The 15,370-nt window shown below is 34.4% G+C and overlaps 1 protein-coding gene across 1 annotated transcript; it reads right to left on the bottom strand.

Annotated features, from left to right (window-relative positions):
• Positions 1-2,589: 2,589 nt before the first annotated feature.
• LOC111399033 (transcription factor HHO3-like) lies at positions 2,590-5,045 on the bottom strand. Its single transcript, XM_023026233.1, has 5 exons — positions 4,582-5,045; positions 4,218-4,486; positions 3,770-4,085; positions 3,572-3,648; positions 2,590-3,099 (listed from the first exon to the last, which is right to left on the bottom strand). The coding sequence occupies exons 1-5, from the start codon at positions 4,724-4,726 to the stop codon at positions 2,767-2,769; spliced, it is 1,140 nt and encodes a 379-aa protein (XP_022882001.1). The 5' UTR covers positions 4,727-5,045; the 3' UTR covers positions 2,590-2,766.
• Positions 5,046-15,370: the final 10,325 nt, after the last annotated feature.

Below are 15,370 nucleotides of genomic sequence, written 5' to 3'. Positions count from 1 at the left end.
AAGGGAATTGAATTGTCCAGAATTTGTTTTAGTGGGAGTTACCAATTAATAGTGTTTGATTAGTATAATTTTTCATCTAAAAAATGTTAAAATAAAAATGTCTTTTGATTTTCGTTTCGCTTTGTTTTTCATGAAAATTGTCAATTTAAGGGATATTCACTTCTACAATTGTTCCTATAATTTGTTTCCATTGCAAAAAAAAAAAAAAAAAATCATCCATATCTTGGTATTCGTTTGACTTTATTTTACATGAAAATTGTCAATTTAAAGGATATCATCTTTTACAATTATTCCTAGAATTTGTTCCCATTTCCAAAAATAAAAAAACAAAACTAAAAAAAATGTGGAAAATCAATTCTCACCATGTGCTTTTCCTTGTTTTCATGGAAAATGCATCACGTGAGGTAGAAAATGGAAAAGAAATTTGCTTAGAAAATTTTACACATCAAACACTACAAAAAGTTGGAAAATGGAAAATGTACCATATCAAATGGACCCTTAGTTTCAATCTTCCGTGATAATCTTGTCTTTAGTCCAATGAAGTCGTTGATTCCGAGGGATTGACCCCAATTGACATGTTAAAAAATGGAGGTCTCGACTGAGCTTGATAGATGGGAACTCCTGCTTTGGCTATAGTTGTCATCTCTAAACAAGATTCCAACATCTATCTTTTATATTTCCTTATCAAGTGAAGAATGAATGTTTTTCAAGTGAAATGCCTCATAAACTCTAAGGCTAAGCAATATGTATAAATTCGGCATTCCGCGAACTGAAATCAACAATTTAAGTAATCAAACCTATGAAGTTTGATTTTCTTGTCTTTAATGTAGGGCTTTAATAATTAGAAAAAGACTAATAATATCTAAACTCAATAAATAGATCCGACGCGTTTAAGCTCTTTAATTGAGTGTTTTTAAGCCAATATTCAAGTATTAAGAACATCTCACGAAGACTTGTCATAACATAGTTTTTAGTTCTCGATTTTATGAAAATCTTCAATCCATTCTATGTTTATTCATTAGCCAACACCTACCTTACCTATTATTAATAGGATCTAGGATAGGTCAGCTTAAATACAGAAGCCAATTTTAAGTGGTTAATGCTATTTGTACACAATTTTTTGTACGACATGCTTGGCATTACCCTTGTTTTCAACAAATGATTGGGTGGAAAGAATTTTTTTTTTTGTTAAACTGTCCAATGGTGTGTTGTCACGTGGCAAAGTGTAAAACTTGGTATACACCGTAATGTACATCATGCATGATTGATTTAACGTTTAAGTAACTTTTTTAAATTATTATTTTTTTGTTTTTACGAATATGCACTAGCAACCATTTAATTCTTAAATGACCCTAATGTTGCTCTTAAATTTATGGGTTGAGTCACTCAAATTATGTGGACTAATGTTATAAACGGTTTAGTTTGTTGTCACTGGAAACCAATTGATTTTCAGATAAGATGGTTAAAGTTCAATTCTAATAAGGAGCAACAATGCTGCTCTTAAACTCATGCGTTGGGTTACTCAAATGAGGTGGTCGAATGTTATAAAAGAATTAGCATGTTCTAATTGGATATTAATTTTCAGATGAGATTAAATTTTGATCCTAATGAAATATATTATTTGAATAGAACGTAAAGTAATTAACCCTTGTCAGATGGAATCCAGTACCAAAGACAATAATGTAATGGTATCTTAGAGAATGCAAAGATTCATAATAGATCCGAATATCTTTCCTCGTGTCTAGAAGAAGAAAATATAAAATAATTAAGAATAGTACTTCACCCAATGAAATCATAACTTAATTAGCCCATTAATTAGTAATTGACTAATTCTTATCTATATTATACTAAAATACAATGATGCATTTGCCTCTAATGCCAAGAATATTCTTGGATGGGGCCCATTAATTCTTAAATTGACACTTTACAAATTCTTAATTTTTCTCCACAAATTAGAGGGGCATCAAACCAAAGTTCGTATTTTACATTTGTTGGCATCATATCATGGAATTATAATCACTTTTTTTTTTTTTTTTTTTTTTTTTTGTTTAGCCATTTTGAAAAAATCAATGTATTTGTTTCACCTTAAAAATATTTCGCGAAAATTTTCTTTCATGGCTTACTTGATAGGAAAGCTAAAGAGAAATCTATTTGTTAAGCAAAATTGAATGAAGAATAGCAACAAAGGATGTGAAAGTCTCATCTATAAAGATTATGAACAACTACTGAATAATTATCAACTAATTTGAAAAATTCATTTTCAACTCGACGTAATGAACAAGAATTGAGCAAAAACTTAACTTTATCACCATATTTTTTTATCGTAATTGAATTTTGTTAATACTTTCGTTATTAATAAAACAAGTCCCTAACTGAGGCTGATTTATATTCTAATATATATAAAGAAGCGTTCCTCCTATACAAAAATTTGACAAGTATTTTTGACAAATAATCGTGTCTTTTAAATAAAACAAATCCAACGATTAGTATCTCACGAATCTCTCATGATCCTAGTAAAATACATAGACACGACCACTATTGATATGTCACCGCCTTTATTTTGATATCAGTACAATGGGAAATTGCAAGTATTTTAATCAATTTGACTGTCATTATCAATGTGCATACCTCCAAGATAATATAAACTAAAAATAAAATGCAAGAAAAAGGGCCAAAAATCAACTCTACATTTTCCTCAATAGTCATTCGTACAACAAGATTACACCAGTCAATATTGCAAAAATCTACATTTTCCACACGCACAAATCAATAAGCCAGGGAGGCAGTGGTGGTGTGAGTGGACGAGGAGGTGGCCGGGGAATGAGAATGAACTCGGCCTTCGCTATGGCTGCCTTGATCATCGGAATTCGACTGATTATGTTTAGGGGGCGATGATGTTTCATGGAAGGGTGGTGGCAGTGCAGGAACAGACGCATAGATTCCATTAGAAGTGGTGGCGACTACCGGTGCCTTCCCAGATGCCATTGCAGCATATTCCGGTGGTGGCACCCAAATTCCTCCCACCACCACAAACTGTGGCGCTTGTGGGTTGTTATTGTGAATTGAAGAAGTAGGCCTCCTTGTGTGCAATCTATACTTCTGCAATTAATTATAAATACAAAATATTTAGGCCATGCTACCTTTAATCGACAGATATAACAGAAGAAGAATCAAGAATCTTGTCAAGAGAGCTTGTAGTCAAGAGCCTTCTTTCACAAGCACAAATAATTATTCCCATTTCTACTCATTTAGTCTTTCCTTCTAATGAAAGTTTCCTCCAAATTCCAAAGTGATTCTCTAACACCAACAAACTAATGAGTCTTTCTGTGATAAGTTCAGGATCAACTGCATGAATAACTTTAGCTTTATCCATCAATTGAAGAATTTTCACGTTTCAAAGAATTGATAGCGTCAACTTTACATCTACTAGAAGATCCAAAGTCAGTAAATTCTTGGCAACTACGGCAAACCATAGTAAAATTCCGAGTGATTATCCACCACTTAGATACTTGACCAAGATTTAAGTGCGCCACTACTTTTCATATTCCGAAGAAAATTTCTCAAGACAAACCTGTAAATGACTTTTGACTTCATCGTTTGTGAGGCCATCAACGTTCATCAAATCCCTAATTTGTTTAGGTGTAGCAACTGCATAAATTACAACCAATTTGAAAAATCAAAAGAAAAATTCAGTCAAATGGAAGCAATAAAAAAAAAAAAAAAATCATAATCAAAGTTTTAATTTCATGTTACTTAGGAGATTGATTACCATGTGAACCACCAAGTTCTTGAAGGGCTTGTATGAATCTTTTATGTAACTCAGGTGACCAACACCTCCTTGCCTTTCTTTGAGACTGCCCTTCCTTCTCTTCCTTGTTACTTCCACCACTCCCACCGCCAATGCTACCACCAGTCTCCACCGAAGAACTGGCTGCAGCCACCGGTGCCGCCCTATTCATTGGCCCTTGTATATTACCAGTCGTAGCACCACTAGTGCCAGCACTTTTCTCTCTCTTAAATGGATGAAATGCACCTCCACTTCCATCTCTCTTCACCTCCACAACTGACACTTTTCTTGGTGAATCCTACACCAAAATAAAAAATAAAAAATAAAATCAACCTCTATCAAAATTAACTAAACCCCAATTAAAAAGAAAAAAAAAGAATAAAAATTTTCTAAAATGTAATTTTATTTTTTTAATTTTTTATGAACTTACGTCTTTGAGGGGTGGATCTGGAGTTTGATTCCACAGTTGAACAGATCTAAGCCAATCTGATTTCTTGGAACTTTTTTCGCTCCCGTTAACATTAGTATAATTTTTTGGCTTCTTATAGTGTTGTTCTTCATCATCAGTATCTCTCTTAATAGGAATAAATTCTTCCAAAACTGGCCCTTCAGTTGACGTCTGCTCAGAACATTCAGATTGCCCGTGTAAATTATACTCAGTTGATGTTCCAGATAACTGCTGCTTGCATGCCTCAATTGCTGCAAAAATACCAAAATCCCACATGCAAAAAACATTAAAAAAACAACAGAAGTGTGTTTTTTTCGAACATAGAACCAGTATAAACATAGGTTACCTTGAGTGACAAGCTCAAGACAAAGAGGGAGTTCACGTTGGAATACTTGGATCTTACAACGTTCTGCTTCCAAGGCCTTTATATAATCTTGACATCTCTGCACTTTCTCAGAATAATCACCGTGATTATGGCTGTCTATCACCATTTTTGCGATTCTTTATTTTCCTTGATCTCTTATACTTTTTCTAACACGATTATTGAGATGAAAATTGGGATTAACTTGACTTTTTAGAAGCGGTCGGGTAAGGCTTTTGTCATGGCATAGAGGGATCCGAATGAAAAATGAGTGAGAATAAAGGGATCTTGGTGGAATCGAATAAACTTGGTTTACAAGAAAATAATCATATACAATTACTGTATATTTCTATATATACACATCATAGTTAAGACAGAGAGAGATGGCTGTATTTTTCATTTTTAATTTTTACTTTGGGCTAAGGTGGAGAAAACTGGGGGTGCGTGGTCTGTCGATTTCGTGGCGTCGCGTACAAACAAATCTTTGATCATGAGGTCCTTGGGGGTGAAATACTGAAATTGGCCCCGTGTTCATCTGCGCGCGTGTGAGAGAGAGATGGGAAGGGTCGTGGTTTGGACATTGGAGAAGTGAAGTTATATTCTTGTATGTATGTGGGCTGGCATTGACGTAACGCATTATATTTGTAGATAAGATCAAGGACCTACTCTACTCCTTTTCTCTCTCTAAAAAATGGAAATCTCCATTTCGCCCTCGAGGTTTTTCATTTTGGAAATTATGCCCCGTAGTTTATGATTCATAAAAATATGTTATTGTTATTGTCACTTTACACCACTTTATAATAATTTTTGATTCTTCTGTTTTCCATGAGAGTATGAGTTGACTGAGCTTTCAAAGAATTGAATTCTCTGGTCTAGAATTCTCTGGTCTAAAAGAAATATCGTTTTTATTGTTGCAACCTTCTCGACCATTATTATTTTATTTTTTACGTATTTCGTTGCAATTTAAGATGATCAAGTACTTTACTATAGATAATTTCTCTTTTATTCTCACTACGGCATACGTAAAATTGATCTACAAAACACCAAATGTTGCATAACCATTTGGGTTAACCATAAAAGTACTCTTCTTGTTATGTGCTTGAGATCGAGTCAGCTGTTAAAATGAAGATCATCTGGACAAGACCAAAATTGACAACAAGCCCATGTAAGAATGGGTCGTAAGCTTTATATGCAATTTTGCGCTAAGTCCACTTTACTACTACGATTTTCCAATATGCTAAATACGAAACCTATAAAATCCAATCGACTAGTACGAAGTAACCAAGTTATTTGTTCACCATAACTGGTTAGCAATTAGCCCTCCAAGGAAAGCAGATCAATCACCTATCCCATAATTGGAATTGGACTCAGTGCCTACATTAACAAGCTTGAATTAAGATAAAATTCAAAAATAGATTTAGTTTCATGGCAAAAACCACAATTTAGAGCGCAATGTTTTAAGGATGGACGAATAGAAAATAAATGCAAGCAATCTACAATACTCATACAACTTATCTCATTTATTTCTCCATTCTATTCTATTATTAGTTTGCAAAATCTAATGTTCAGCATCAAAGTATGTCTAATCTTCGAACAAAAATTTTCAAAGAAACTGTTGCATTTGTCATCAAAAAGTTAAATTGATGTTATTACCTTTATGTAGACTTTAACGCTTTTATATATATATATATATCTCCTAATAGGAAAATTTAATTTAGGTATCAAACTTGAACAACTAAAATATTGAATAATCATTTCAAGGAAATGATTATATAAAAGGGGACAAAGGAGAGATAAGGATTAAATTGAACAACAATAAAATTGTGAGGTTTAAATTTAATTTAGGTATCAAACTTGAACAACTAAAATATTGAATAATCATTTCAAGGAAATGATTATATAAAAGGGGACAAAGGAGAGATAATGATGAAATTGAACAACAATAAAATTGTGAGGGACAAAATTGGAATATTAAATGACCCCACTCTACCTCACTCCACACCTCTCTATACAATGTCTACACATTTTTCTCTCTCCATAGACTCTTAAGACAAGACTTGTCTCTTTTTCTAATTTTTTTATTCTTTAAGATGGAATATACTCGTAGTGGGTTTGACGAATCACGAGAAAAATTGGAGATAGAAAAGAATCTTCGGCCACAGCGTGTTGATACGCTCTGTCACATCCGTATACGACTAGGTTTTGTCATTAATGGGACAGGTTTGGGAAAATGACAATGGCTTTTGAGCTCTCGAAGCGTTAGCCTTATTGATAAATCTTATTACACTCGCTTAATTTGACGTCCAGTGCACGGTCCAATCATTACAAGACAAAGAGTCTTTATAGTTTTAATCCCTCATATCACAAGGTTCAAGATTCGAATATTCTCTTCCAGGCTATTTATTGGAAGCTCTCGTTCCGTCTTGTTAAAGAATCGGGACGAGGATGAAGAATATGGTCCTCGATTCCATTTTTGAATTCTCATTCCGAGTTTAAAGAGTTAATTGTCTGTTTGGTACTGATTCTTAGATCAATTTTTTGATCGTTAAAGAAAAATCGATTATATTTGTGAGTGAAGAAGTAAAAAATGATGGCTGATCATGTTAAGTAACGATCAAAAATTAATTTTTTTGACTTGAAAAATCTGAACAAATCGGAGCTACATGTTAAAATAAATGAGATAAGATATAAGAAATTTATAATAAATGAGATTCAGATGTTTATTATTGATGTATAGAATGACGTGGAGAAGATTTTGCTTATGCCATGAATCCAATTTAAATTGATAAATAATTAGTTATAATTAATAGTTAAAATTTAATTAATGGGTACTTTGCAGTCGCTATATAAGTCCTCATTTGGTCCTCATTTTTTTCAAATTTTAATGGTTAGAAAATAAGAGAGAGAGAGAGAGAAGAAAAATGAAAAAGAATGAGTAGAGAGATGGATGCATTTAATTGTACTAAAAAAAATTATAATCATATTCATGTCACTTATAATATGAATATTTATCTGTTATGGGAACAATCCATATACACAGAATTTGGACTTCTGTAGAAAAATAAATTTTTTATTTAAATTAGTGAATTTTGGCCTATAATTTGCGTAAGTTATATGGGGATGGTAACGAGAGGGGTCGAGATCCAGGATAATATTCTCATTAAGTATTTTTGTCTTCTTGCCCCGCTTTTATACTCAATTAATGCCCTCCCACCTTGTGTATCCGATTAGACGAGAAATATCCATCCCATTCGAGACAAGCCCCATAAAATATTGGGTTTATTGGATTTCTTAGGTTATATGTGTCATTTAAAGATGAAATTAAAACATACTTCTTCACAAATAGATAATTATATTGTAATTTATGTTTTCAAATTTATTTTTGAGATAATATAATTAGATGAAATTATTATCTGACACGGGACAGTGGCGAATCTAGGATGTTGAGTCAACACGAACGGTCGTACGGTGGCTAGGCTCGGCCCATAAAAGCACGAGCTCAACTCGTCCAAAAATGGGCGAGTGAGCTCGTGGGCCGAGCTGAGCCCAGCTCGCGAGCAGACGTTGTTTTTCCTTCTTTTTTTTTAAAAAACAAATAGGTAAATTGGAAAATAAAAAAGTAATTTTAATTTTTAAATCGTGAATTATATATAAAAAAACTAGTTAAAAAATTTAAACCCTCCTCTTTTATCCGGGTTTTGGACCGGCTACTTAAATTTAGAGTAAACGGAGTTAAAAATTGTGTTGTTTGTTTGTTTGTTCGTGTACAATTTTTTAAAAAAATTTAAAACATTATTAAAAATTATTTTTTCAAGTAACACTGCGCGTCCCCTTACATATAATTTTTGAAATAAATCCCTTCTAAAAATTGAAAGGGTAATCGCATGCTCTTTCAATTGCCAGAAGTTTTCACTTCGAAGATTATATAAAAGTATTTCACTTCAAAGATTATATATAATATTTGAAGTGAAAAACTTCTGATAATTGAAAGGGCAATCGCAATTTTGAGAAGGAATTTACTTTGAAAATTATATGCAAAGGTACGCACAGCGTTGTTCGAGAAAAGAATTTAAAATGTAGATATATAGTAGTAATAGTACCAAGTACTAACAAAAATTTAACTAAATTGGTGGAATGAAATTTTTTTTCTTTTTTTTTTTTAACTAAAAGAGATAGAAAAAATAAAAATGAAATCTTTATTTTTTTATTTTTCTTTTTAAAATAGATAAAATATAAACCATCCTCCTTTATCCGGTTTTGGGACCGGTTACTTAAATTTTCAGTAGACGAAGTTAAAAATTGTACACGAACAATTTTTTGTAGCGTGTACAGTTTTTTAAAGAAAATTAAAAGTAACGATAAGAAAAAAAAGTTTCATCAATACAATTAAATCAAATATCACTTACTTGACGACATACAATTTCGGCATATTTATCTTGTAGTCGAAAATGAGCGTTCTGTTAATCCTTAACGCACATTAACGCTTCTAAAATATCTTCTTTCAGTCGGTTCCTGACCTCGCTCAAAACTCTTTTACCTGCACTAAAAGCAGACTCCGAAGCAATAGTGCTAACCAGAGGTGTCAGCAGATCTTTTGCAATCACGGATATAACTGGCCAACGTCGTTCATACTTTCACCAGAATTCAATTACTTCGTCTAAATTTTTTTTAATTGTTTTATCTGTTAGCATATTGTGGTTGAAATAATCAATTAATTCAGCAGGCAAGCATTATGGTTTGAGCCCGTAGATGTTTGATGAGAATGAGATACAGATGATGACGACATGGCAGTGGTAGTAGATGAACACATTGCAGATGAATCATATCTATACGAATTAATGCCTTGAAATAAATAAATTAAATATTTTCGCATCTTTTTCTTCAATTTCAGTGGAAGGAGTAGGTGCAGATGGTACCCGACTAATATTGGTACTCATTCGGTTCGTATATAATTCATACATTTCACATAATGTTTGCTCTAAATTTCTATATGTGATAGGGGTATCAAATGTTAAGGTGTTTGAATTTGATCAATTATATATTTAGTTCTTGATAAGCCCCTGTTTGGCCCCCATTACGGGGAAAATTTAATGTATAGAATAGTGTGTTTTGAAAAATGAGTGGTTGAAAAAGAAAGAAAAATTTTCGATTTACGTGTAATATTATTTTATGGAAGATTGTGTGGTTGAAAATAGGAGAGAGAAAAATAGAATGTAATGTAATGTAATGTAATGAAAATCAAACAAGGGCTAAATTATATCGGGGATTCATCACGCATACTAAAGGAAATAAGGTGTATCAAATGTTAAGGCGTTTGAAATTTGATCAATTATATATTTAGTTCCCGATAAATTATATCGGGGGTCTATCACGCATACTAAAGGAAATAACATAATCATCACGCATACTAAAGGAAATAACATAAGCAAATCTTCCCAATATTTTCTAAATTTTAATTCCATAGCAATTATAATTTCACTAAAATCAGGATCATTTCTGTATTTATGAAATGTTCTTACAATTATATAAAGATATTTAAGCACCATACAGCTGGTGGGATAGTAAACACCCGTAAAATCTTCATGGTTTCATAAAAAGATATCAAAATCTTTTAACTTTCAACGCTATTTGTCAATCACATTTAGTCAACATACCCTCGTCATCACTTCTAACATGTCTATTGTTATAAAAGTCAGTTATTAAATGTTTAAAACCTTCACATGACTTAAATAACAAGTAAGTAGAGTTCCATCTATGACCTACGCCGCTAACAAATGTTTTAGCATTTTGCACTCCTATTTCGGCACAATAATCCTCAAATGCTTGTTTTCTACTTGGGGAGATTGTGATATATATTAGTTCGTTCCTAATATTTTGAAGTTCATCCTTTATATGTAAACCATCTTAAACAATTAAATTCAATATATGACAGACACAACGAATATGAAACAAATACCAAACAAAATCAGATTGCAGTACCCTATGCAATTTATCAGCAACTACTTTATTAACACTAGCATTATCGAAAGTAAATGAACGAATTTTACCTTCGCAATAATATTCTCTAACAATACTAATAATAGCATTAAATATACTATTAGCATTGTGAGGAAACTCAATAATTCTAAAAGTAATAATTTTTTTATGCAGGCACCAAAATAGGTCTACATAATGTGCAGTTGCAGCTATATATGTTCTTTTATTAATCCCTTCCCATATATCCGAAGTTAAAGATATGACACCCTCATATTTTTGTAAATTCATAATTAATTGTTGTTTTGTTGAAGTAAAATATTGTATTGTATCGGAACGAAGAGTGTTTTGACTGACCCTAATGTACCTTGGCTGCAGATATTCTTCCACATACGAGACGTAGTGTTGGTTGTCAATTAATGCCAAAGGCAACTCAGCACCAGCAACAAGTTTCATCATTCCGGTTCGAGCCCTCTCCTCCGAATACACCCACGTGGATAGGGGTGCAGCAGAACTACCGACGTTTGGACTGTGAAATTGCAATTGTGTTTGACAGCCTGTAATAAGTCCGTGTTTGGCCGTTGCAATTGTGTTTGACAGCCTGTAATAAGTCCGTGTTTGGCCGCACATACTTTGTAATGACGATTGAGATTGGTGGTACCAATTCCTCTTTGTCATGTCAATCTTTGTTAGCAGTATTTACATACTGCTTTGGATTCTTGGATTCCATTGATGATTTTTCCCGTTGAAATCAACTTGATCCCAACATTTTGCTTGTTTTTTCCCATTTCGCTTTCCCCTCGTATCAGGAATGTTTAATTCAGTCTCTTTTTCCTGATCGTGTTCCGCTTCGGGAACGTTAACATCATCCAAATTAATTGGATAATTTGGATTGCCCGCTTACATGATGATGAAGATCCAAATCTGGAATATCTTTAGGTAGGGGTACGTCATTTAGACCTTCAAATTGATTCTGAAATTGATTTTATGGTGTCATAGGCGATTCGTTTCCTCCCACACCGAACAAATTTTCGACAAATGTGCGTGGATCCATTTGTTTAACCGTAATAAGTAATAACTAGTAAAAGAATAGTTGTATAAATGTAGTGAGAAATGAAAATTGGATGAAATTTCAATAAATATAGTGAGAAATGAGAATTGGATATTGTATAATATATAAAAATTGCACAACTATCAACACAACACAAGAGAGTTGAGAGAATGATAATTGAGAGTTGAGAGTAAATTGTAGGAAATTTTGTGGCTAAATGCCACTATTTATAGAAGAAGAAAAAAAATTTAAAGGACCAAAACGTTTACTGAACAAATTAAAAAAAAATTAATTCAGGGATTGAAACAGTCACCGACAAAAGTCAATGACCGTGACGGTCACTTTTTAAAAAAAGTGACCGCTTCGGTCACTTTCTAAAACGAGCCCTCGTCGCGAGCGGCTCGTTTATTTTGCGAGCCGAGCCCGCTCGACTCGCTCACCGAACCAACCCGCTTGGCTCGCTCTCAGGCTCGTGTTTTTACGAGCCCGAGCCGCCCACGAGCTCCGTTTTCGCGAGCCGACGAACCGCTCAGCCCATCTGCCATCCCTAGGCGGTCGTTGACCGTACATCGTCAACCGCAATAAAATATTAAAAGCTCATTTGATGTCCTTTTTTTTTGCAAAAAATGCATTTTGAAATAGTGATTTCATGGAGAATGTGTAGTTAAAAATAAAAAAAAATTTTGAATTTGTGTGTAATATTATTTTATTAGCGAATGTTTAATTAACAATAAAAGAAAGAAAAATATATTCTGAAATAAATAGAAATCAAACAAGTCTTAAATTTTAAATAAAATAATTATTTTGCTGAAGTTGAATATATATAATTCTGTTATAAAAATAAATCTTACTCACCAAATGATATTGTTGCTTTGTATAATTCAAAGGATAAGCATGTGTTCAATATTTTCCAATTGCATCAAAATCCCTAAAATCTAACATAGATTATTTTTTTTAAATTTAATGGCAACTTAGTAATTGCCATAGTGGTCAACCGTCTAACATTTCCAGAATAGCTCACAGGTTCGAATCTTCTGTGGTGCAATCATTATTACAAGAATTTTTTATAAAAATTGTATAACTAAAAATGTTATACAATACATTGGGTGTCAAAAAGGTTCGAACTCGGGACTTTCAAGATACTCATCCAAGCGCTAACCAACTTATCTAGAAGGAATGGTTGTCATAATAATGAATTATCAGTAATCTATTCTGAACAAAAAGAAAGAGCTCCCGACGGATCCAGCACGCACGACCGCAGGAGTTCACCAAGTGCTAGATCCGCCAGCGACGCGATTTCACGGGGTGCCTTTCTTCTTAGCACAGAAAGAGATACCGTGCGACAGTAGTATGCTCCGCTAGACTATCTTCCGCCTTTTTCTCCGTCGCGTCGGGATGAAAGAAAATTTGATTACAATTTTGTAGAAAGCTTACAAATTAAGATTTGAATACATTGAAAGTAAATTGAACATTGATTCATGAAAACTGAACATTACAATTGACGAAAGTAGAAAATTACAAATGCTGGTGCAGGGGACGGACACCAGTGAGCTTGAAAGATTTTTGAATGACTAATACCCCCTATAATAGCATTCTGAACAAAAACTTAAGTGACAGGAGTAGACATTTAAAAGACGATGAATCATACTAAACGTTTACCAATATCAAAGTTATTTTACAGCTGAAATAACTATTACAATGAAAAGAAAATTACAACTCAAACTTGAAGTAAATTAACAATGTGCGGCCGGAGTTGGGCAAACTGCGGCTGCGATAGTGTTAAGGGGTTAAGTAAAGTTGCGGTCCTTGACATTTTCCCCCATTTGTTTTGGCGACGTCCTCGGTGCCATCAATGCATGATATGCTTCAATTAATGGTTTGAAGACTCCGAGATCTTTTTCTCTTTCCCAAGTATTCTCCTTGCTGCTGCATCCCATCCATTTGACCAAGTACTCCTAATGATCTTTTCTAGAAGCTCGAGTGATTCGATGGTCAAGAATAGTTTCAGCAACCTTCTTTCCAGTTTTCTTCAGTTCAAACACAAGCCGCTTTGGCTCATTTCTAGATGCGTCCTCCTTATCTGCAAAGTATGGCTTCAACACACTAACATGAAGGACCTTGTGGATTTTACACCATGAAGGGAGTTCAACTCTGTATGCAACTCTTCCAATCCTCTTCACGATGGGTAATTGTCCAATGTATTTTGGCGACAATCTTGAGTCCTTCCCTCTTGTTTGTTTGTAAAAATTTCTGTCGGGAAGTTTTACCATTACCAGATCTCCAACATTGAATTCAATGAAATGACGCTTTAGATCTACAGCCTTTTTATGCCGTTTCTGAGCTTTCTCAAGATAACTCCGAGTAGTTTCAATCTTTCGTTTCCACTCTTGAGAAAAGTTCTTTGCTTGAGGGGACTTGGCACTTCGTTCGATGTCCACTGTCTGAGGGAGTAGCGGTTGCTAGCCAGTAACAATCTCAAAAAGACTCTTATTGGTAGAAGAGCTCTTTTGGGCATTGAAGGAAATTTGGGCCACATCCAAAAGTTTTACCCAGTTTTTCTGCGAAGTAGAGATAAACTGCCGAAGATATTCTTCTAGCATAGAATTGAAGCGCTCCGTCTGTCCATCAGATTGTGGGTGAAAACTAAAACTCATGCTCAAAGTTGAACCAAGAAGTTTGAACAACTCAGTCCAAAATATGCCAGTGAAACGAGGATCTCGATCACTGACGATGTCTTTAGGCAGCTCCCAGTATTTGACAATATGTTTGAAGAAGAGTTGAGCTGTCTCTTCCGCAGATACATACTTAGGCGCTGCAATGAAAGTTGCATATTTTGATAGACGGTCCACCACGATGATGATAGTGCCAAAATCCATAACTTTTGGCAACCCAATAATGTAGTCCATCGATACACTTTCGAATGGCCGGGTTGGGACGGAAAGGGGCTCCGGGAAGCCCGTCTTTTTCTGATGATCTTCCTTATCTTGCTGACAAATAAGACATATTTTTACATATGTTACAATGCCGTCCCGCATTTGAGGCCAATAGTATGCACGTTACAATAGTGCACAGGTGCATTCCTCTCTGGGATGCCCTGCCCAAATTGTGTTATGGCATTCTGTAATTAGTGATTTTCTCAGATCTCCACCCTTAGGAACATATAGGTGGTATCCCTTTGTCTTCACTAGTTCCCCATTGAGCCAGAACTGTCGAGTTTTACCCTGCTTGATGAGGTCGACCAAATATTGGGTAGCCGGGTCCTTCTCCATAAGTGCTCGAATTTGGTCTCTAGTGTTCGTGCAGACTGCGCTCCCTAAAAGAGCAGCTACGAAGCAGACGGTAGCTAAATCGGTCCGTCGACTAAGAGCATCAGCAACATGATTACTAGAGCCGGGACGTTACTCTAACATAAAATTGAACTCTGAAAGGAATTCCTACCAACGAGCCTGTTTGCTCGATAGTTTTGGTTGGGACATGAAGTGACTAACTGCAGTGTTATTTGTCTTCACAATAAATGGAGACCCAAGCAGATAGTGATGCCATCCTCTGAGACAATGGACTACTGCCAACAATTCCTTTTCATGTGCCGAGTAACGACGTTCTGTCTGGTTTAACTTTCGGCTCTCATATGCTACCGGATGTCCTTCTTGCATGAGGACTCCACCAAGTGCAAAATCTGAAGTATCTGTATGAACTTCAAATGGTTTAGTCATATCTGGTAAAGCTAAAATCGACTTCGTCCACATGGAC

Source organism: Olea europaea, chromosome 8 (assembly GCF_002742605.1).
Source record: "Olea europaea var. sylvestris chromosome 8, O_europaea_v1, whole genome shotgun sequence".
NCBI lineage: Eukaryota > Viridiplantae > Streptophyta > Magnoliopsida > Lamiales > Oleaceae > Olea > Olea europaea.
Note: the sequence above shows the minus strand (reverse complement) of the source record. Positions and strands in the feature narration are given on the sequence as shown.

Excerpts from the sequence above, each read along its gene's own strand:
- LOC111399033 (XM_023026233.1), bottom strand. The coding sequence starts at position 4,726 with ATGGTGATAGACAGCCATAATCACGGTGATTATTCTGAGAAAGTGCAG. Across the intron at positions 4,487-4,581 it reads TCTTGAGCTTGTCACTCAAG|CAATTGAGGCATGCAAGCAG; the intron begins GTAACCTATGTT and ends GTATTTTTGCAG. Across the intron at positions 4,086-4,217 it reads CAGATCCACCCCTCAAAGAC|GATTCACCAAGAAAAGTGTC; the intron begins GTAAGTTCATAA and ends ATTTTGGTGTAG.